The 22,904-nt window shown below is 33.9% G+C and overlaps 2 protein-coding genes across 2 annotated transcripts in view; one reads left to right on the top strand and one right to left on the bottom strand.

Annotated features, from left to right (window-relative positions):
- The first annotated feature begins 210 nt into the window (after window positions 1–210).
- LOC144453247 (microtubule-associated protein 1 light chain 3 gamma-like) lies at window positions 211–6,621 on the top strand. Its single transcript, XM_078144522.1, has 4 exons — window positions 211–369; window positions 572–627; window positions 1,394–1,500; window positions 4,934–6,621. Exons 1-4 carry the CDS (start codon window positions 324–326, stop codon window positions 5,091–5,093), a joined length of 369 nt encoding a protein of 122 aa, XP_078000648.1. The 5' UTR covers window positions 211–323; the 3' UTR covers window positions 5,094–6,621.
- A 6,586-nt stretch (window positions 6,622–13,207) lies between these two features.
- LOC144446607 (protein TALPID3-like) overlaps window positions 13,208–22,904 on the bottom strand; it is a 90,598-nt gene continuing 80,901 nt past the window's right edge. The window contains exons 19-27 of the mRNA XM_078136414.1: window positions 22,043–22,248; window positions 21,615–21,733; window positions 20,296–20,507; window positions 19,621–19,822; window positions 19,026–19,269; window positions 18,511–18,737; window positions 17,910–18,034; window positions 16,888–17,512; window positions 13,208–13,579 (exon numbers count right to left, since the gene is read on the bottom strand). Coding sequence (XP_077992540.1) covers window positions 13,281–13,579; window positions 16,888–17,512; window positions 17,910–18,034; window positions 18,511–18,737; window positions 19,026–19,269; window positions 19,621–19,822; window positions 20,296–20,507; window positions 21,615–21,733; window positions 22,043–22,248 — 2,259 coding nt within the window. The 3' untranslated portion in view covers window positions 13,208–13,280. The remainder of the gene's footprint in view (window positions 13,580–16,887; window positions 17,513–17,909; window positions 18,035–18,510; window positions 18,738–19,025; window positions 19,270–19,620; window positions 19,823–20,295; window positions 20,508–21,614; window positions 21,734–22,042; window positions 22,249–22,904) is intronic.

The raw sequence follows: 22,904 nt of genomic DNA, 5'->3' as shown, positions 1-22,904 counted from the left end.
GAGGGACCAAAATCAAATGTTCCATTGCATACATCTTTTAAGTGAATTTCTTTCATTTTGATGTAGAACTTAAATAACTACGCCAAATTGTACTTTTTAGGCTTTTCTTTTATGGAAAAATAGAACACTATTTTTTGATACTGAATAATCTCCCAGTTTGAGAATAGATTGCCCATCCCTGACGTCACGACACTCGCCATATTGAAAGGGATATTCAACTTTTGTAGTAGTTCGCAGTATACTATTAGTGTGTAGGTCACAGCCACGTTTCTCTCTGGAGTCTTGAAATTGAACCATATTGTCGAATTTAACAAAAAATAACCATGCCAGAGGCGGACAAGAGACCTTTCAAGCAGAGAAAAAGTTTCGGTAAGGACATTTTGATCGAAGAAATGAAAAAAAAACTTATTCCCGTCAATCGTTGATTTACCGTAGTGTCTAGTGATTTGTAATATACGGTACACATTGACTGTGTACACTGTACTGTAACTTTGAAAATGGTTTATTAATTCAATAGAACTTGGTTTTTTGTGTGTGAATAACTTTGTTTGTTGTCTCCATCCTGTTACAGCAACAAGGAAAGAAGAAGTTGCCGGCATAAGAGCGAAATTCCCTACGAAAGTTCCAGTAAGTACCGAAAACATGATATGCGTCTTGTCTCACAGTTTTCTCTGCTCTGCTCTGGACGGAGACTCTAGCCGGTCCTGCTGCTTGTGCTTGTTTGTAGACCATGCAGACACTGCCCAGAAAAGCTGTTTGTCGCAAACGTCCGTCGTACAATCGTCCTTAATGTGTGATTTACTACAAATACTGGTGGCACGGTTAACATTTACACACATAACAATTCTGCTAACAGTAAAGTGAAGTTCAGATCAGGGGTTCGTTCGTAATCCTTATTTCGATCAGTCACTTCTTTGTTCGGCGACATGACGCTGTGGGTCACGGCGAGGTCAGGCGTGGGATATGACAGTTTCAGTGATAAACAAGTCCGTGTATAGAATCTGTGAGTGACCGCACCTTGTCTGATAACTGACCCCTTCTCTCCACCACGCTGTTATCCGTCAGTTATCACAGGGTATCACTCGTTGTTTACTGTGCACTTGCTCCCCTTGACCCTTTTTTAAAGCGGGAGAATTTGGAATTTGAAATCCTAGAAAAAGCAACAAATAGGGAAAACAAACAATCAACCTGAAAAAACAACTATCGTTATAATTGTTTAAAATTTAGCCATAACAGATACGGGTTAATTTAAAATCTGCTGTGAAATGCAAGTACCTGGCATGCTTGAATAGTAATGTAATTAATTTATTCTGTTGTGCCATCTGTTGATCATTTTGTCGACATGTGGGACAATACTATATTAATAGTTGATATGTTTCTTTTTATTTTGTAGGTCATTGTAGAGAAATATTATAAGGAGAAAAATTTACCCATTTTAGACAAAACCAAATTCCTAGTGCCTCAGGAGCTGACAATGAGTCAGTTTGTCACAATAATTAGGTATGTAAATATGGTGTTTGTCTAAAATCCTATTGTTGTACATTAATTGTGTCTATGGTATCTATAAACTTTCACTCACTTGTTAGGTCATTGTCTATGTTTTTCCAGTTATTGTGACTTACTTCCTTCCTATTGTGAAACCCCCATACCTGCAGTATCATGAGTGTGTAACTTGTCACGTATACTGTAATTCAAGGCTGTCCAGCATATTATTATGCTACATGATAAACACATTCTCATCTACAGTTTTCTCAATTTGCTTTCTATGAATCATAATAATAATGATAATAATAATGATGTTGGGTTCTTATATAGCGCTTTCCCACTCCGTGCACAAAGTGCTTTATAATTATCAATCATTGAACTCGAGATTTGATTTGATAAAGTGGTGTGTCACAAAATGATGAAAAATTAATGTCTAACACACTCTGGAGTGTACTTTTATTGATGGAATTGCCACCCACCCACACGCACACTGAGTTATTGCCTACATTGTAGATAATATGAAAGAAGCTGACCCCATCCATTGTCCAAGTCTGAATATATTGACATTGTCTAAAGATCACATTTAGTTTTAAACTTAAGTTGTAAAACTTTTTCTTCAAAGTGCTTCACATTTAGTCTTGTAAATGCAGTTCAAACTGTCAATAAAAGTTTGGATACCTGTACTTTCTTGTATAGTAAAGTTAACTAGTAATACCACTCATTAACACAGTGTTAAAATTTCACTGTATCCATGGCAACTATTCTATATTTTATAAGTATTTGAACTCATTCTTGTATACCATGAATGTTCACTCGCATACACTGAGTTCTTCTTTGGGGCCACAAGCTCGACTTGTTCCTAAGAACTACTTTTGTGGCCCTAGCCAGAAATTTGTTTTTATAATTCTCTACATTATCTATTTTGTGGACCTAGCCAGAAATTTGTTTTTATAAATAATTCTCTACATTATCTATTTTGTGGCCCTAGCCAGAAATTTGTTCTTATAATTCTCTACATTATCTATTTGTGGCTCATTGGACTTGTAAATTTTGATATATAAGTTTTAGAGTATTTTGTAAGCCTATAATTTCTGGCAATAAAAGTTTTAGTACTGAAAAACAAAAAGATATGAGGCAAGTCTATGTCTCATGATTGAATTGAGTATTGCAACTATTGTAAGTTGTGTATTTCGATTTCCAATTTCCAGACTATTCCTGCAAAGTCAAGGTAATACTATAAATAGATTTGCCAGTTGGGTATTGCTATACATGTTGATTTTTCTAGAAATGTGAGATCAAAAAGTCAGTATATGTCACTCAAATATTATCTGATAACAAATCAACAAAAGTGTATTTGTAGGGCTTCATTTATATCACCTCCACTTATACAGAGTGAAGTCCAGTTGTTTCCTTTATGTCATTACATATTTTACAGACATCAGAAATCATTGATTCATCAACTAGATGACATTTAAATCAGTAAAGTGTGCTAGCATGTTGCCCACTGTTGCAGAGTCTTGCATAATTAGTTCTTTATTTTACATTATATTTATATCAATATCTTGATGGTGCAAATCTAGAGATATGATTGGCCTGTAACTGTACTAAAATAGTGATGTATTGTTAAATGATTGAATTTGACAATTTGATCTATTTTACAAATTTTTTTTGATCATCTTGTCAGGTTGATGTTACAAGTTAGCATGAAGTCAGTTTTTGCATCATGTTCTAGTCAGACATGAAAATAATGAGTGTCACCAGAAACTCATAAAAAAAGTGTCATTTGTAATTTCATCCTTAATAAATGAAATGAGGTCAATTTGCGGTTTATTTTACCCAGGAGACTAAACATAGACACTGTGTCAAGAAATAGCAAACCTGTCTCTGCCTTATACAATTTATCTAGGTTTTCAGGAAGGAATATTAACTACCAGTAATGTTTGCTGAAAAGTACCACTATCCTTGTGTATTCATGCATAGAGTATTACTTTTACAGTAAGGAGAGTATGTAAACCCCATACTTACTAGGTATAGGAATTTTAACTTTTTTAATTACTGTTGAATGTTTTAATTTCAATGGATCTCAATACTTTACTCGTGTTTTGCTTTGGCCTGAGATTATTTTGTGGGGGAAAAAATTCTTATCAAAAATCATGTTATCAATGTGGGATTTAGTACAAGATATCGAGTTAAAATTGTGAAAATTTAGTACAAGATATTGATTTGAAGTCAATGACATTTTCACTTCAGACATGCTAATCTCATCCTTGATGTTACAGTAAGCAGAGCAATGCACTGAATCTTTCAGACTAATAGGTTCCTTAAAGGCAAAAACTTTAGATTTTCATTCCTACACTCAATTATTGAATTGTCTATGTCGTCATGTAACAACTTCTTGTCACTAGGAATTTAGATCTATCGTATAGATACATGCATGAAAAAGAGTCTGTCCATAAATTGCATTGCAGACAAAATTAAAGTATGTCAGTGTATTTGTCCGTTATGTTCATTCATAGTTGTGTGGATGCCAACTGTGGTTTGAAGGTATAAATCGTAATGATACTGTATAAGAACTAGACTACATTCAAAGTATCATACGTTTCCATACATGTGTAGCTGTAAATCTGAAATATCTCAATTGTTGAGGCATTAAAATTGGCAAATATTCGTTGTTGTTTTAATCAAATACTAATTAATCCATAATGAAAATATTTTGAAGTAATGAAATATTATTATTCATGTATGCAAACCTAATATATTGCTTCAATGTATCCTATATTAATTTCATATCATAGGTGAATGTAATTTATATTTCAACAATATTTATTTTGTATATACACTCCATTAGTCAGCATTCAGAAATAGATTATTATTTGCAGCTGTTTGAAATGATACCATGCATAATGTATTGACACACAGTTACAATTGTAAACCTGTGTTGCATAGTATAGATCTGGCTCCTATGTGCTTTTGTGTAAATATAAACTGAAAATATATAGTAAATCATTTTTATAAATGATAATTCATGTCCAGTGTACAATTTATAATATGTTGTTGTTGCTGTTTTAAATTTGGCTCATTTAAAAGAATTTTATGTTGAGCAAGAGAGACTTGGTCAGGACAGTATTATACAATCTATTAAACCAAGGTTCAGCTATACTAGATATGGTTAAAAGTCTCTATACTGCAAGTCAAAATAAAAAAACAGATGTTGCAAGAAACTGTATTCAGTCAATCTTGGTCTTGGAGTGTAGCATATAGTTTCTTAGTAATTTCTGCATGGTTGTATCAAACAGAGCCACTGAATGGTGACTTGAAAAGGACTGTATAACCACAATACACAGCAGTATTTACCACAATACACATCAGTATTCAGCTTCTCCAGAGACATATTTAATTTGATATACAGTGACTGTGTGATGATAATATTTTGTTTTATTTCTTCTAGAAATCGAATGCAACTGAATGCAACACAAGCTTTCTATCTCATGGTGAATAACAAAAGTCTAGCAAGCATGTCAACATCATTAGCCGAAGTCTATAGAGATGAAAAAGATGAGGATGGTTTTCTTTACATGGTCTATGCATCTCAGGAGATGTTTGGTTGATAACAAATAAAAAGACAACATTGTGGACTTTATGGACATGTAAATAATGACGTGAACTTGATAACCTGTGTATACTCAGACTACCATTGCATTGCAGTACATTCCAACATTTAGAATATTGGTAACTTTGTCACTCTCAATCCTACTTAGCCCATCAAGAGAGTGCCCTCCTCAAATGACTTCATAGCTCTTCCACATTTGTTAGTGAAAGTACATCAAACACAGGATCCATGATGACTTCTACAGAAGATTATTAGCATTTGCAGTATCGGGGAGATGGCAGAAGAAAATGGAGGAACAATTTTCAGTTGTCAGTGTTAAAGTCAGCCGGTCTGATAACAAAGTAACACTGCTAAAAATACTGTGAAGGATTTGTGTTGACAATTCTTGTGGTGCCAGGTGTGTAGCTGTACAGATGATGGTGTGACTTAAAATAGACAATATGAACAAACCACAGTGCAAATATAAATGCACAGTAGATGGATGGAAAATAGATTGGGATTGTAATTAGTTTTGTTTACTTTGGACAGAAAGAAATGACAATGAATTATGCACAATGTAGGGCACAGGAGACGCTGCTAGAAATAGAGTATTTGTATATCCAAAATAGTTTTTATGCATTCAATGCTAAATGTATTTAGTTATTTGAAGAAGTATGTACACATAGAAATATTAATGCGAAGTCTAGAGTAGTATTAGCCCAGAGACTTGTCTTGGTGTTACTGTCAGTTTTTCTCAACATTTAGTTCTTTGTATACAAACAAATACGCCCCTGGTTGAAAGAGGATTAAGAAGTTCCTTGAGACAAGTCTCTGGGCTAAGATAGTATATAAGAAAGTCTTAGATATCAACATTGTTGAACAAAAAGACATAACAAGAATCAAAACTTTATTGAATATCCATCCACATAATTTTGTACTATAAATTGTCTTACAATCTATATCTGGTAATCTGTTTTGTAACATCTTGCACAAACTAAATAATCATGTCACTTTATTGGGATGGTTTTCCAACTTTTCTATGGGATTATGTACTACTTCCAAAGAGCTACAGATATGTACAAAATTCTGACTTTTTGGCTCAAAAGGAGAATAATATTTACAGCAATATATTTCTATATTTTCTGCTACATTTTTTTTGAAGGGAAGGGGAGAGGAATTTCATTTCTACAATACAGCTTAAGTTATGGTTGCTGCATAGTGTGTGATTGAATCTGTCTTATTGAGTGTCATTTTCTTGAATACTTATATGGTATTTTTTTGTAGACTGTATTCGTGTAATTTAAATGTAAATTATTCTCAATTTCCGCATACACTTATCATACACTTTAGGCATCAGAAACTGCCTTAATTTTGTAGCTTATTTGTGTTTGTGATGAAAATGTGAAGAAAAACAATAGTTTAATGTAGTCTTTGATTTCTAATACAGCATTACAAAGAATACTGAGAAAATATAGTTGAAGTATACAGGACTGGTCATTGATTTCTTCCTGAAATAAAACAACAAAGATTTATTTGTTTATTTGTAAGTTTATTATGTAGTTATATGTTTTGTTTGCTTTGCTGTGGATGCTGACTTTATGGTCAATGTACTTTGGAATTTGATTTGTGGTTTCTGAATGCTTGTACAGTTTACAGGAGTGTTAGTGGAGATGGGGAAAGGGTCATGGCTTTGTGTTGAGAGAACTTTGTCAAATCATGGGGATAGAAAGTTTAATTAGATGACTTAAATTACAGAAGTCAGAGTAAAAGAAACCAAACTTGTAGGCTCAGAGTTTTATACTTGCATTGCATGTGAATCAACAAGGTAAACTATTCAAATAAACATGCTGTAATCAGACAGAATTTGTTTGTTTAAATGAACAATGTTTATCATTGTGCAATGTTAGGCTTTTAAGGAAATTGAAAATCAGTGAGTTAGATGGATAGAATTGTCTTAATATCATGGGAGTCTACCTTTTATGCAAGTTATAAATCTTGTCACATTTCTAATCAGAATATCAAATTGTTTTCCATGACCAATAGCCTGTTTTCTGTCTCTGGAATGCATGAAGTAGAAAAAAATTTGCAATTTATACCTTGAGCAGAGCTAGAGAGGTCACTTAGACACAAACGTGTACTATCAAAATTCAGAAATTTTAAACAATTGTACATTACCTGTGCACTAAAATTGATGAGTTACCAAGTGCTTGATCTTAATGGGTGGGGTTGGATGGGTGAATAAGAATATTTACTTAACACATCTGTGATTTACAACTTTCTTGTCATACCATACAACATGAGCTCTAGACAAACATCATGTGATGAAACTGCTAGGTTTATAGGTAATATAATAACAAAACTATAGACGCCCAAACTAAATTTTACACTGGTAGCATTGACAGCCAAACATTGTCACTTTCATGGTTTATAATTTTGAGGCCAGGTGAGTTTGTGGATTGAAAAAGACAAACACAGCTTGAAGCAAAGAAAACACAGACAAGCCTCTCTTGCTCTGTTAACACTCACTGAGTGAGTGCATACAGACCGGGAAACAAACAAAGCATTGTTCTGGCACACCTTTTCAGTGGCTTACTCTATGAATTATGACTACCTAAATCCAGGTATGGTGAACAATGGATTGGTTGTTCAATCAACAGGCTGGATTCAAGAACCACAGAGTATTAATACCATGGTGAGGGCACTCCAATATGACTGTTCCAAGGCCCATACACTGAATGAAGTTGTCGGTGTGTATACATGATTACCTACTATATTGTAAATGAGAAATAAACAAATCTATTATATGAATAAAATCAGGTATATGCAGTGTAGTCATGACTTTACAGCATGATAAGGGTTGGCTATCTATTGCAATTCATCTTATTATAACCACCCTGACCCCGACCCCAAATACAGCAATCCCAAAAGCTCTTTATGTATGCTGAAATTGCAGCATTCATGCAAATACTTATTTATACTGTCATTTGAATAGTACTGGGATAAACAGAATAAATTGGGTGCCTGTACTTTCTCTGTATACACACTACCTCCCAGCTGTGTAAAAATACCAGCAATTGATGACATGCCACAGTAACAATTACCAGTACGTAGTTTATTGTATTAAATTTAATTTGAATGACTTTCTCTATGTTTTGATATTAAAGAATGACATGAATGCTGTTTATAGCAAACAGCTGATTGTAGTCAACAACTTTTAACCATGCTGGCTGGCTGGCTGGGTCAAGGACAAATTGACCTACATTTATAATATGACTCTCCTCCAGGAAAGTAGATACATGTATCTAGAATGTTCCACAATGTATACAGTATTCAGTATGAAAGGTGGCTGAAGTAGTTTAAAATCAGTAGAATCGGGGGAAAAGTAAGATGATTTTTAGGAATTTGGTTATTTGTCACCTGAGACTTGGACAGGTCACACTGTTGGCAATGTACATGTAGATGCTTTTTTTTAATATCCTGTATCAAGACTAGAAATTACAACATAATTTGTTATTTACATCCCAGCTGATTACAAACAGTAACCAGTCATTTGATTGGTCATCTCTACTTTAATATTTCTATTTTCCTCACTAAATGGGTTTAGTCTGAGAACAGAACATTTGTCCATATCTCAATGGGTTAAAATGAAAAGAAATGACAAGACTGACAACTGTTCTTGATAACCATAAACCACTATTACCTTTTGATAGTTTTAAATATACATGTAATCAGTTTTGGTGACAAGTATGGACAATAGTGATCATTTCATTCTACTGACACTCTTGCTGTTCATGTTAGTAATTGATGGATTACAATATGGTGCACACACACATACACACACACACACAATCTCAAATCAAGGAAAAGACAAAATAAACAACAAAATGAAATATAATCTAATTTATTGCTTCTTTATCACAAATCATATTATACATAATTCCTGTGTAATCTGAAAAGATTACCAATAGTTTACAATTTGAACCTACAATCATTCCATAAAATATATCTTTCATTTAATTGATTCCACTATATCAATAAGTAAAAAAAGTATCTAGGTATACAGATAGTGAATCCATTGCTGGAAGAGGACAGAAAAGTCTAGAAAATCACAAAAAAAAGTGTGTACAAAGAGCCAAGAATGATTTCAAAATAAATGTGACAGAGTCAACCTGACAACATTTCTTTGAATGCTGAGTTCAGAGACATTCTGGTTCAATAGACATATTCATTCATTCATTCATTCATTCATTCATTCATTCATTCATTCATTCATTCATTCTCCCTCTCCCTCCCTCCCACCCGAGTCACAAAAGGTGTAACCCCTTAGAGAGACTGACTGGACAATGACATAGTCAGTCTTTTATCCAGTGTTAGCCTTGAATTTGAAAATCAATGCTATTACTAATCGACAAAGGTATCCATAGAAAATAAACTGGTGATATATATACAAGTAATAGAGATAAATAAAACCATATTGACCATGATCTGAGGACAATCTAAACTATAGCCAGCCTTCAACAAGGTAATCTTGGCACCTTAACAATTGAAGGTATAATAATAAAGGATTGGGATATAAAAGGGTCTTGAAGTTTTATGACTTACAGTTACACTTCAGTCAAACTTGGTTAAATTTACTGATACATGGTATTTTAAGTTTGTTCAAGGACACAGAACATGAGTTCAGTTAGTATACAGATAGATACCCGATATAACATTTCAGAGTAAAAATTAAAAAATACAACAACAAATAAAGTACAAAGATATGTAATATAAACAACCAACTTCTACTCTTTAGATTGGTCTAAGTACACAAAGGCACTGGCAATTTCTCACCAAATATTTGACTGATTCTCATCTTATCAAAATGTTTACCTTCACCTTTACAAGTAATACAGCTATTGTGAACAACATACTTTATTGAAAGGTAATGACCATGAAGCAAGGGGTCAAAGGTTGTGGCCATGACTGTCAACACCTTTGTCTTGATTTGGTCTTGATGGGCAGTTCATTGACCTGGAGACATAGGTGTTGAACCAGCCCTGTCATCAATGGTCTACTTTATCACAGGTTGTAACACTAGTATGTATGTACAAATGGCCTTTGATTATATCTACCAGTAAAAACCTTCAAACTGGTACTCATAAAAGACAAAGTAAATACAGGCTAAGTATTTCAAGTATACACTGGTCTGCCAGGCAAAAAAACATGTGATCAATATTTCTCCAAGTACTTGACAAATTTATCAGAGCACTCTGACAGTAATGTTAATAATCCTAGTGAAGATGGTTTCTTTTCTGTTAAATTCTAACTATAGTATCCATAACCACTTGATACCACATTAAGTTCTACCATAGACCATGTGTAGGGTCTGTGGTTCTACCTATACACACAAATAAAGTAATACTAACTACATATCATTATGGCAGTGATCATTTGTTTGTACATTACTTAGTAAATGTCATAGGTTGGCTGTGAGTTTAGCATTTTTATTCTATCACTACTACCATTAACTGGTGGTTTTATGGTGGTTATAATTATTCTATCCTTGTGAGTTCTACCACTACAGTGATTAATTATTAATGTATAGACTGTCGAAAACCATAACTACACTACAGCTGATTACAAGGACTGCCAGTTTTTCAAATTTTCAAATTTAAATATTATCATATTCAGTCATATAAACTTATTAATTATGATATGGATAACCTTAACAAAAATGTACCAGGTATATGGTTTGAATAATTACTTTAGAGAAAACTTCCACGCATAATATTTGAGATATGAAGGGGGAGTATAAGTCTGAAAGGTCCAATTGTTGGACCGCTTATCATGTTACCACTAGCCTACCGCTGGGAATGGTAGCGAAAATTAAAAAAATCGAAATGTCAGTTAATAGGATAGCGGAATAGTGTAGCGATAGTCGTTCTCAAGTCTACAGATAGGCTATGTTACCACTGGCTACATATAACATAAGCGGAGGCTGTGTTACCACTGGCTACATATAACATAAGCGGAAACAATGACTGTATCTTTTAGGCTAGGCGTAGTACAAGTAGTATTTCAAAGATTTCTAAGTTATGTTTCCTGATCTGCAAAGCACTTCGTATTTAGCATGTTTATCACAAAAGTATCCACAAGTTTGTTCACCAGGATTCACAGACAAGTATCTGTCTGTGCCAAGATTAACTTGAAATTCTTTTTAAAAAATCAACAAAAGGTTTGCTACATACTATTGTTACCAATAGTACTGGTATGTGCAGTATAAAAAATACCAGATTCTATCAATCTCTTCACAGTTGTAACTTGTAATGTACACAGATTAGAGTACAGTGTTTGAATTGATAACTTCACAGAACAGTCTTTGTCAAGTTCAAAACCTATCCTATGGACATACTTAAAATGTATTTTACATATCACTCTGTTGCTAAGTGCAATGTCAGCTATTTTCAGTATGTTGTGATAGAATAATTCACCAAAGAGCATTAACTGTACACTGTGTGTGTGTTACTACATGTACACTATGACATAAAATGCACCAATAGCATACATCACAACCCCTGTTACAAAAAAATTCTGTTAGAACGAACAAAATGTTACAACAAATCCCTTGAAGTGCTATAAAATTGATATTTCCATTAGGAGTGCAGGCAGATTTTACTAATGTACTGAACAGTTTAATATCAACATCAATCTTGTCACCAAATGATTTCATTATAACAAGATTACTGCATGTGTATATGTCATTGACTCTTTGTATCTGGTCTATTAATTTCATTTCTTAACCTCAAATTACATGTACCATGCATTTTGTCAATCACTTACAGGTGTATGAAATAACAGATCAATTTTACATTTTATATGCAAAGTCACTGAGCAGTGTACAAAGGAGATTTAAGATTGAAATTACATAGAATAAATAACCTGCATACTTATTATGATATACATAAATTGATAATATCAATATGGAATGTCAAATTACAAGATTACATGACAAGATATGTAATTACATTGTTGTATTTGTTTTAAAGACTTGTACAATGAGAAATGTTATGCAAATATTTCTTATAAATCCTAGCACTAGGCTATCTGGTCTTCTAGGAATGATTCTTTCTAAATATCTGATGACAACTAGATTTCCTTAGTGCCAAAATAAACAATAATTAGTCAGTTAATCTGGTATCACAGGATGACAAAAATAAACTGAGTCCATTGATATTAAATACACATTGTACATAAAATGTCCCTGAAAAATCTGTAACTTTTCTTGGATCTGTACAACATTGTTTCTCCTGCGAGGATAGGTAAAAGTAGGTCATTTAGTTAGATAGTACACGAACCTATGGAAATGAAAGGTTTGGATTGTTAAAAGATTGTTAATATGGTGAATACAACTTTTACAATGTCAACTAGCGGTTACATTGATATGCTAATCAATCAGTAATAAATAGTTTGAAGGGTGATAACAATTGCCCATTCATTCATTGCTTTATATTGTGTGTATCATTGTGTACTGTCTGTCATGTGAATGCTTTCTAGCCTGTCCACCATTGCTAGTAGTAGTACCATGGAAGTAGTTATAGTTCCATGGTAGTACATAGTACATTTCAGTATTTGAATATTGACTACCCTGGATGCAAATGGGATGCAAATACTCATACAATTTACAAAGTGATTTTTTTTATTAATGACCTTCATCAGGGATTTCCTCACTATAGCGGGACTAAGCCAAGGTGTGCCACTGGTAAATAGAGTTGAAATATGATACTTTTGTACTACATCTATATAATGTACTCGCTGTGACTTACAACATTATCATTATAAATATAATGATTCATTCATGTGTGTCAAACCACATGGATGTAATTAGTGGAGACCTAATACATCCTGGTCAAACGGACAGAAATGGTCCTGTTCAAAACAAACATGGCAGTGTTTAGACTAGCTCTTAAGGTAAATATAAATTGACTATGGATGGAAAATCATATCTTACATACATTCATACATCCATTCAATGGTCAGGCTTCCTGGCTGAAGTTTATCATATAAAACCATGTTATTTCTACTTTGAACTCTTGGCTTAACTATTCTTAAGTACACATTTCAAATTGATCGATGTATACGTCATATAAGTAGATCTACTTTTTCAGATTTAATTGTCTCATTCACAACCTTACAATGTATTCCTACAACCTTAATAAGTTCAAGTTTACAAGTTACCAGCACTTATCTCTGATACATCACTTATAGTACTTTCATTAATTTGTTCCTGACTCATTGATATATCAAAGTTATCTTCATCGTTTTCATCAGCAGATGGCAGAGTGACCAGCAACTTTCCAGGCATACTACCACCAGTCATCATTCCCTCTGGTAGACTCTGCTCCCCTGTAGCACCTCCCTCTGATTGGCTGTATGTTTGTGTCAGATAGCCTGATTGAAGTAAGGCTTCCATGTTCATCTGGTCAGGGGTCATTGTACCCAAGTCACTCAGAGTATGTGTTCCACCTGTTCAAGGGAATAGACAAGATATGTGAATGTCAGTATTTCTCATTATGTGATGAAAGAGTTGCTAGTTATGCACTCCAACAAGCTATGTGTTTGCATGGTTTCAAATTATACTGGTGACACTATCTCTTTTATACACATTTCATTACAATGAGTGGAACTAAAGTCAAAGTCTAAAGGAATTTTACAAAAACTGTGTGATCAGTCATTACAAATTTCTTCTGGCGTCTCATTATTATGGGAAGATTTAAGAGGAAATCATGTAGTACAACCTCCTAAATATCCGCTATTTCAGTAAATGTGGTGATATCTACATGTGTGTGACATCAGTAAGGTTACCATGGTATTTAACATCTACATGTGGCACAGATTGCTGACTCAGCTATTTCTTTTGAATATAGAAAATTTGGAAATATGTCTCTCTGATGCATGGTAATCCACTTTCGGTTTTTTACTCTTTTATGTTAATTTTGTTACACAGAAAAGGAACTGAAAATACATGATGCGGGTAGCATTCATAGCCCTTATGTAGATTTTGAATATAAAGGTATTCACCCGGGGGCATGCAACACCACGAGGCTATACAACAATGTGACATATGAATTAAACATCAATTTATATACATAAAAACATACCAGTGCCCAACAACTTACAACCATCCTGTAATTAGTACATAAGCATCAGGACACCTTACTTCACATGCTGAGACATTAGGAATAGCATTATATAAGACTAAGTTCAAGTTTTTCTATTAATAAACTCCAAAAAATTGTTGTATTTGTTGATATCTATATCTTCTGATTTGCTTTATTTGTTATGTGGTTCATTAACATTTATCCACTGTTACAAAAATGAACCATACATTCTATATTGATAGCTAAATTAGCTTCAAGGTGATATATATACTAAATAATGGCACTTAATTAGTATCCTATTGTATAAGCAAGGTTGGTCACAGCTTGATAATCAACACTTTCTGTACTGGGCAGATAAATATTTATTCTAAATCCAGTTTATACATTCTAAAAATTCAACAAGTTTATACATTCTAAACAATCAACAAGTTTACTTGTGGTTACTGTCATGGAAGAATTATTTCTTTATCACCATCATGTGATTCATTGTCATGGTAATGAACTAATACAATCCTACTCTATAGCTAATGATGACATTTTCCATTCCAATTTATTATCATAATATTGTCAATTACTATATTTTCAAGGGATTTAATTTTCACTGAAAAGAGAAATTGACTGTTTGACCTGGACCTAATTTTCATTGATATTGGAGAGTACACATGAGTATCTATGGGTAAAAAGTGTTTTCAACGGATTTTATTTTAGCAGAAACTCACAGCAGCAAAAACAGTGAAAATAAATTCTAAATGAAAATTAGTATTTAACAGTCGTTGAAAATTGACAAAAACAATATCCCCAAGAGGTATGATGACAAAAGTAACTTAAAATATATCTTGGAAATGTTGCAATTATCATTTACTAGCTTTATGATCTTTTGTTGGTGTAACTCTCTTGTAAAAAAAAGAAATTATGTACATGTGGCATTGTTGGTCTACCTTCCATTCATCTACATTACATTATTGTAACTGGGTACAGTACTACACTGGCATGTGACCTCACATTGACCCAAGTTATTTTCAGACAAGAAATCATATGGAGGTGAAAAACAAGCCAGAAGGGTTCATGACCCAGACATTTTTCACAAATAGTCTGGGATATCTGATATCGTTCTTTTCAAGGATAACATATATTTTATTACTCCATCAATGTCACCATTGTCTGTGTTCCTTGATCCAATGCTAAAAACTATAAATTGGACAGTTTGTGTATGTATCCTGTAACTTCCTTGAAAAATAATTTTGACTCGTCATCATAAAACCACAAGTCTCTTTACAGCAGTGTCAATAGAAAAAATATACTTTGGTTTGCCACAATGCTTGGACTTGGAGATTTTGATTACTCTGAGTGAAAGTTTACATAATTTTTCAAAGTTTTAATACATAATACATAACCTTTTATTGACTTGGTTTCAGGTAACGCTATGTAATTATACACCCCAAAAATAGGGTGTCCGGCTGTTGTAATCAGTCAGATTTTTCCAATGAACTATTTCCTGAGTTTTCCTTATAAGGTATATGCATTATAATTGACCTTCAGTATATTAATGTACATTCAACTGAAATAGATACCTAGGCCTCTCTCTACCACTGGTGTATCTTTCATTTCAATTATTTCTTCTTGACTATTGAGTGCATGTTGATGAAAACAATTCTAGGAATAATATGGTGAGGCCTTGGAATACTGGTTCTTTCTGGTTAGGATAGATGATCAGGGGTGACTGGATGTTATTATATTATTGACATCATTCATAGCTTAAATAATGCACGTAATACAAAACAAGTCATCGTCTTTTCTCAGAAACCTGATTACACAACAAGTTTTCTACTTAGTGGTATAGAATTCACTATAAATGGCATTTAAAGACACTGACAACGTAACTATCCTATCCTAAACTGTACATCAAACATAGATTCAGTCATCCATATTTAATGGTAGCAAAGTGTGGAATATTTTAATTTCTTTTGATATCAAATGAATTGGACGTTTAAGGTTTAACCTTTGCTTATGTTCTGTTACTTCTGGGTTTTTTTCTGAAACATTTCAAAATACAACATGTACAGGTAATATCAGAACATTAGCAGTAATTTGAACACAAAAACTTGTTTTGTCTGGATCTGCAGTCTCACATGATAAACATGTCTAGACTGCTGCCTGTACAGTTTTCTTTTACATCACAGATGAAACCAGTCGATATTTGCTACAATTTGTTCTACTAAAACAAGATTTGATAAAATTCTAAGAGTTAACTAAATGTGCTATATATCTATAACCTCTTAAAGTAAAACAAAAATGTTCGTCTGCTTTTTACAGATTATTTGGGATTAAATGCATGGTTGTTTTTTTCTGAAATATTATTTGTCCATAATATAGTAAATCTTCATCATCACACAACATTCAACTTCAGTAGTTTTAACAATATTTCCTGAATAACTGAAGTTGTTTCTATGGGGATATCCCATGATTCATCAGAAGAAGTAGTTACTGATATCAAAATCAAATGGCACTTGATTTGAAAAGGAAAGTGAATTGTTGTTACGAAATGGATGGTGATATAAGACCTATGTGATCCTGTAAGTGTTATAGTGTGTCCATAAATTGTCTGATAGTAATTTATAATTTAGTACAATCTAAACAACCATACTAAGGATCAACATTCCAGTAAATACTTACCCATCATGCCTGTTTCCTCTACCAGCTGTTCATGTGGTTCTCTGATGCCAACCTGTATAACTCTGCCTTTGGTAGGTGATGGTTGTCGTCCACCGACATGAATCACCCTGTCACTGCTGGTTGGTATATATCCTGGTGATTCTGATCTTCCACCAACCTGGATCACCCTGCTAGGAACCTTCTGAGAAGGTGATTTGGGTGACTTAGGTGATCTTGGTGATCTTGAAGATTTGCTTCTGGGAGACTTTCCTGATTTTGGGCTTTCAAGTTCAGACAGCCTCATAGCCTTGTCTCTGCGACCCCCAGATGAAAATTCAACTTCTCCTGGAGATCCAGCCTCAACTTGCCTAGCTAATTCACCCTCACTGACAGATTTCTTTTCCCTGGATTGACCATACATGACCTTTTCAGCTGCTGGGGTCAGACTAGGTCGTTGACCCCAACTGACCTCACCAGCACTGATGTCAGCTTCTGAAAACTGGGCTCTGGGTTGTAGATGGGCTCTGGGTTGTGTGGGCATTACAAATCCAGCCTGTTGATTGAGTCTTGCCAACAGTGTTAACATAGGGTCTCTATGAACTGGTATTTTTTTAGACAACACTTCACCTTCACTGGGTGGCTCCAACTGGAAAGTACAACACAAGAAATTCAAATTGGATAACTAATACAAGTTTTGATATTCTAAAAGAAATATTCTTGTAGTCTGTATGGGTTTCCATATTATACTATTGCTTTTCTGTGAAATAATCTAAACAACATAATAATCAATTTTTTACAATGGTCTGGAAATGAAAGTATTCTCATTGTAATCATATAGCTCCTATCAAACAACTCCACCCAGAGTGTCAACACTATATCCTCTGGGTTAACAAAAAGTGAAAGTTCTGTGTCTATTTCAGTGTCAAATACACTTAGTTTGGAAGTTATTATGACAACACTTTCTTCAACATTGGAAATGTGACATTATTGATAACACATATGATGATCTATTATCAGAAAATAAAGTTTTTTAATTTTCTCACCTGTGTTGTGTCTTTGTCTAGGTCTTCTGTTTCATGTAATGTGCTGCCATTACTACTGACAGAGTCATCACCTCTTCCTCTCTTAGGACCACCATATACTACTTCTAATGTGTCAGCACCAACTCCTTCAACATGAACACAAACCCAGTTAATAATTACAATTTACAGATCATATCAAAAATAGCTTTTTGTACGACAATTCACATTTGATTCCAAATTGCATTGAGATAGTTTGGAGTCCTAAGTATTTACAAAATGAACATCTCAAGCAGCCAAAGTGACTATAGAGAATTTCAAAGTATTCTTCAACAAACAATGGTTATCATGATAACCTGAAACATGTTTTTCCAATGTTATATTCTTCCAATTCTGTTGCAATCCTCTTTCTACCAGAAGATATTTATTTGTACACAAACAAATTACTAGGATGAGCTAAATAGGATTAAAGAATATGGCTTTGAGGAGAGATTTTAATTGGATAAAGTGTCATATCATTTCGTCATTATTCTTTCTATCATACTGCCATTACAATGATTAATATATGCCTCTAGAATATTAACAAAATAATAATTGCATGAATACTAAATACGAGATAACATACTTCTAGGTCCTAGCATAATCTGGCCTTCACTTCTATCCAGCAACCATTCTCCCTCTGATAAGTCTCTGTCTGAGGTGTCTGTAAGGGAGGAGGGTTCGGGTGATGAGGAGCTAGTAGTGTCTGATGGTGGGGAAAGTTCTGGTTCAGGTGCTGGTCTTGGCTTTGGAATTATGGGTGTTATCTGGATAACATCTACCATCTCAATGTCATGATCAAGTGTCAGGTTCCTGTACATCAATGAAAGATAACAATTTAAAGTGATCAATGAAGACTGAATTGGCTGTGATGAAGAAGTGCTCCAAATATAACATGATTTTTCTTATCGTCATAACCTGTACATTCATTATAAGTGTATGTATGTGTGTGTGTGTGTGTGTGTGTGTGTGTGTGTGTGTGTGTGTGTGTCTGTGTGTGTGTGTGTATGTGTGTGTGTGCGCACGTGTGTGTGTGTGTGTGTGTGTGTGTGTGTGTGTGTGTGTGTGTGTGTGTGTGACACTATTTTTGTCTTTACTTACACAGGCCTTGGTAATGGTTCTACTTTCTTCTCCTCTGATGGCAACTCTTCTGGTATTGGCAGTTCATCATAAGTCCATGGTTTGGGTGATGGCGTCTTGATTTCCTCTGGTTCAGGAGTGATTGGTTTGGGTTCAACGGGTGAATCTCTAGGTGATGGTGGGGGTGTAGGTTGCTTAGGAGGTGGTGTCAGGGGTGGAGTAGCTAATGGTGTTCCAATGGGTGATTGTGGTATTTCAATAGGTACTGTTGGATTAATGATATATATACAGATAAGTCAATATGCTATCAAATATGTCAAAGGTATTACTGCCATGGATATAAAATGATGACAAGTTTTCAGATACTTTACTAGAATAAGAGATTGTGCCAAGTTCTGCAGTCATTTGAAACTTGTTTTTTTACAAAGAAAATCCATAACATGAAGCAGTCATTTTGTTAAAATTACCAAGCTTCAACTGACTGCCATCATGTGAGATACAGAAATTGAGGGAATTTCTCAGCATTTGACCAGCAAGAATATGATGACTATAGACATAGATATGAAAATAATGTCTATTGACTGCATATTCATGGATATGCATACATCACACTTACCTTTTGGTGGTGGTGTTTGTTCTCTTATTTCTACAGAACTCTCAGTTTCTGGTTCAGGTTCTGGCTCCAAGATGATTGAGCCCTCTGGAGTTACATCTGGTGTATCTAGAGGAGACCTGACAGCTGGTGGGGTCGGTGTATGTACTGGACTTGCCCTGGGTGTCACTTGAGGTGTAGGAACTCTCACTCTAGGAGCAAATGGCTGGAAAAAAATATCATTTTGATGTTAGTTGTAAGTTGTAACATTACTTTGAAAATATTCCGTTGTTTTGCTCCTTTTCATGTCTATCACTCTGATGAAGGAAGTGTCTGACTTCATGAACAATAAATCTGTTTTCTCATCCTTGAGTTGCACTAGAATGTTAGCGACATGAATGTTTTTCCCATTTTTAAAAAAAAACATGTATCATCTTATCAGTATGTTTGGATGTGTGGACTTAATAAAGTTGAAGATATTGAAGTTCACACAAAAATGTAAAAGTACAGGTTCACAATATCAACCTGAATGTCAGTCAGTTAGGTCTTTCTTACTGAAAGGGTTCCTCAATTGGTTACAGTATATGCTTGCCATTATGACAGCATAGGTGTTCAATTCAATGGTATGTCATACGAATACAATGTATTATTTCTGAATGTGGAATTTGTGAATAGTTTGTATACAACATAAACACATACTGGAGGAGTGGCTTCCCTTGGTGGTTCCTCCATCATTGGCTGTCGTGGTGATGGTGGCGAAAGAGGTCTTTGTCTCTCTGCAAGATGTTGTCCAAGCATGCCAGCCAGTCTTTCTTCAATGACTTCCCTGACCAAAGCATTGACCAGGTCTGAACTGACTGGATGACCAGAATCCACAAATAACTGCAGCCCTGCATTACCAATGCCTTCCACTAAATTAAGAAAACAGTACATCCATCAGTTTCTTGACAGACTTAATATATTATGGCTTAGTTATGTTTATGGGGATATATTTGCATTACAATAACAGCACTTATAAAGTATCATTGAATTAACAGTATACCACTTTTTGTTTTGTCAAATAATCTTGTCATCTGGAAACATACCACTGTACTGGGTTGAAGGATACCTTATTGTGTCCTTTTCTGATGAAGTTTTATATACATTTACTCATACCACTGTACTAGTGATGTTGAGATTTAAGTAAGTGAAATAGAATTAAATCTCTTGAAAACAAAGATTTCAGAATCTGTATTTCATCAGATATCATGTTATTCAATCATAGACCAAGTGGTGGAGGGTCTATGATGCAATCAAGCAGTATCAAGGTGAGCACCATCACTATGAAGTGCGCCCTCTTTGTTGACATGCCTTTAGTCAGTTCTACCATAGATGTTGGAGAGAAATGTCTACGGTTCTACAATGGTAGCAGTTGCTCTGTTGTTTTTTGTTTGTTTATTTTTTACAACATAGCAGCAGTTGCTATGTTATGTGCATTGTATGATAGGCTTTATGTAAATCTTTGTGATAAATTTCATTTCAAACATCACCCAGTCGTGTCTACAAACTAGACTACCTTTATCTGTATAAATTTTTCTTTGTGACATTTCAGTCAAAGTTGGAAATTATGTTGTACAGAACTGTTTGAATGTTCACTAAATACATTGTAAACATGTAATGGCAATTATGAATGAAAACGACAGATTACTAGTATATTACTAATGGTATAATCTGTGAATTTATTCCAGATTAAGAAATATTCAAAGACATTATTAGTGAGTTTAATACACAGATGTACACAAGATTAAATGTATTTGTGCTATAATGACAGCATAAGAAATACATAAAGTAAAATGATTTTTTAATTTCAGACAAATGCTACCAATAGTACCATATATTATACAGTTTCTTTGATTTCAAATATTGCATATTAATGTTTAACCCAGTGTTTACAGTAAATAGACAGGACCACTTGAAATCTCTGACAATACTGCCAAATGATCTAGCAGGAGTGAAAGAGTGGTTGATTTTTAACTCACTAATTGTACTATCTGGTGTAGCCTCACTGACAGGACTTGCAGGTCTTAATACATCAATCTCATCCTCATCTTCAGGACGCATCTGACTAATAATACGAGCCATCAGTTCTTGCTCAACCCTGAAATACACAGACAATAGTATTATCAATTCATAGCATTGAGTTCTCAATAGTTAATAATGGTTTATATTCATATCTCAGATAGTGGTCAATAAATAAGATAGCCATATTTCATTCATTATATTAGTATCTGTAAAACTACCAAGATATAATGGTTAATTATGAAGTAGAGGCTAGTATCTCTCACTTGTTCGCTAGTATCTCTCACAATATCTTTCACTTGTTTATGGAACAGTCAGGATGCTAAAGACTTAAATATAGTTCATTTCAATTTTCAACATCATTCTCAGTTATTGTAAATATACTAACCAACGAATAGCACTATTTTCCAATAAATCCCTTCTACCGATTTCACTGGCTAGTACATCACTTGATGGTACAGCTACTACTTGTGGAGCTGGTTGTTTGGGAGGGAATGCTGGACCATGATATTCAGTGGGTTGTCTCTCTCTGTATCCAGGTAACGATATACCAGTGCCATCTATTAATTCATTCTCTTCTTCCTCCTCTGCTGGCTGTGTAGTGATGATAATTAAAAATGTCACTCTTAAATAGGAGTATAGAATACTTGTTGTATAATACTGATAACATATAATTTATATCATGTGTATAACTTCTATTTTGTAGTTTTATCATATTTTAGCATACATGGTTTAAAATGACAAAATAATTAACTTTGAATATTTACTTTACAAAACTTTGACAAAGACTAATTTTACATATTATATTCTATTGACTATTTTTAACATGAATCCAAACTTATGAAAAGTCAACATGCACTAATGAGTTTGAAAAATGTATCAAATTATCAAACTTTTCAAATATGACAACACATTTGCAAGGATTCTGACAGAGGGATAAATCATTGAGAGTTTACAGCTTCTACAGTATGTCATACAGATTATTCAAAGATCTGTACTTATCAAACCTCATTTCTAGATGTGAAACTAACACAGTATATCACACTTTGCAGGGCTAACAGTGAAATGAATTAACACTGTGTACATTAACCGATGTTATTCTTTCATGTGCTATATAACATAATAGGTGTATACATTATGTTGTCTAATAAAAGTCAAATAGCAGAGCTTTCCAATAATTACAACTCTCATTCCAAATCACATAGTGGTGATCTTAGATTTTACTCTTTGTGATGACATAATATGAAGAG

This window comes from Glandiceps talaboti, chromosome 2 (genome assembly GCF_964340395.1).
Source record: "Glandiceps talaboti chromosome 2, keGlaTala1.1, whole genome shotgun sequence".
Classification (NCBI taxonomy): Eukaryota; Metazoa; Hemichordata; class Enteropneusta; family Spengelidae; genus Glandiceps; species Glandiceps talaboti.
The sequence above is the reverse complement of the archived record's forward strand: the minus strand, read 5'-3'. Positions and strand labels throughout refer to the sequence as shown.

Coding starts and splice junctions, on each gene's coding strand:
- LOC144453247 (XM_078144522.1), top strand. CDS start 324: ATGCCAGAGGCGGACAAGAGACCTTTCAAGCAGAGAAAAAGTTTCG. Junction 628..1,393: donor AATTCCCTACGAAAGTTCCA/GTAAGTACCGAA, acceptor TTTATTTTGTAG/GTCATTGTAGAGAAATATTA. Junction 1,501..4,933: donor CAGTTTGTCACAATAATTAG/GTATGTAAATAT, acceptor TATTTCTTCTAG/AAATCGAATGCAACTGAATG.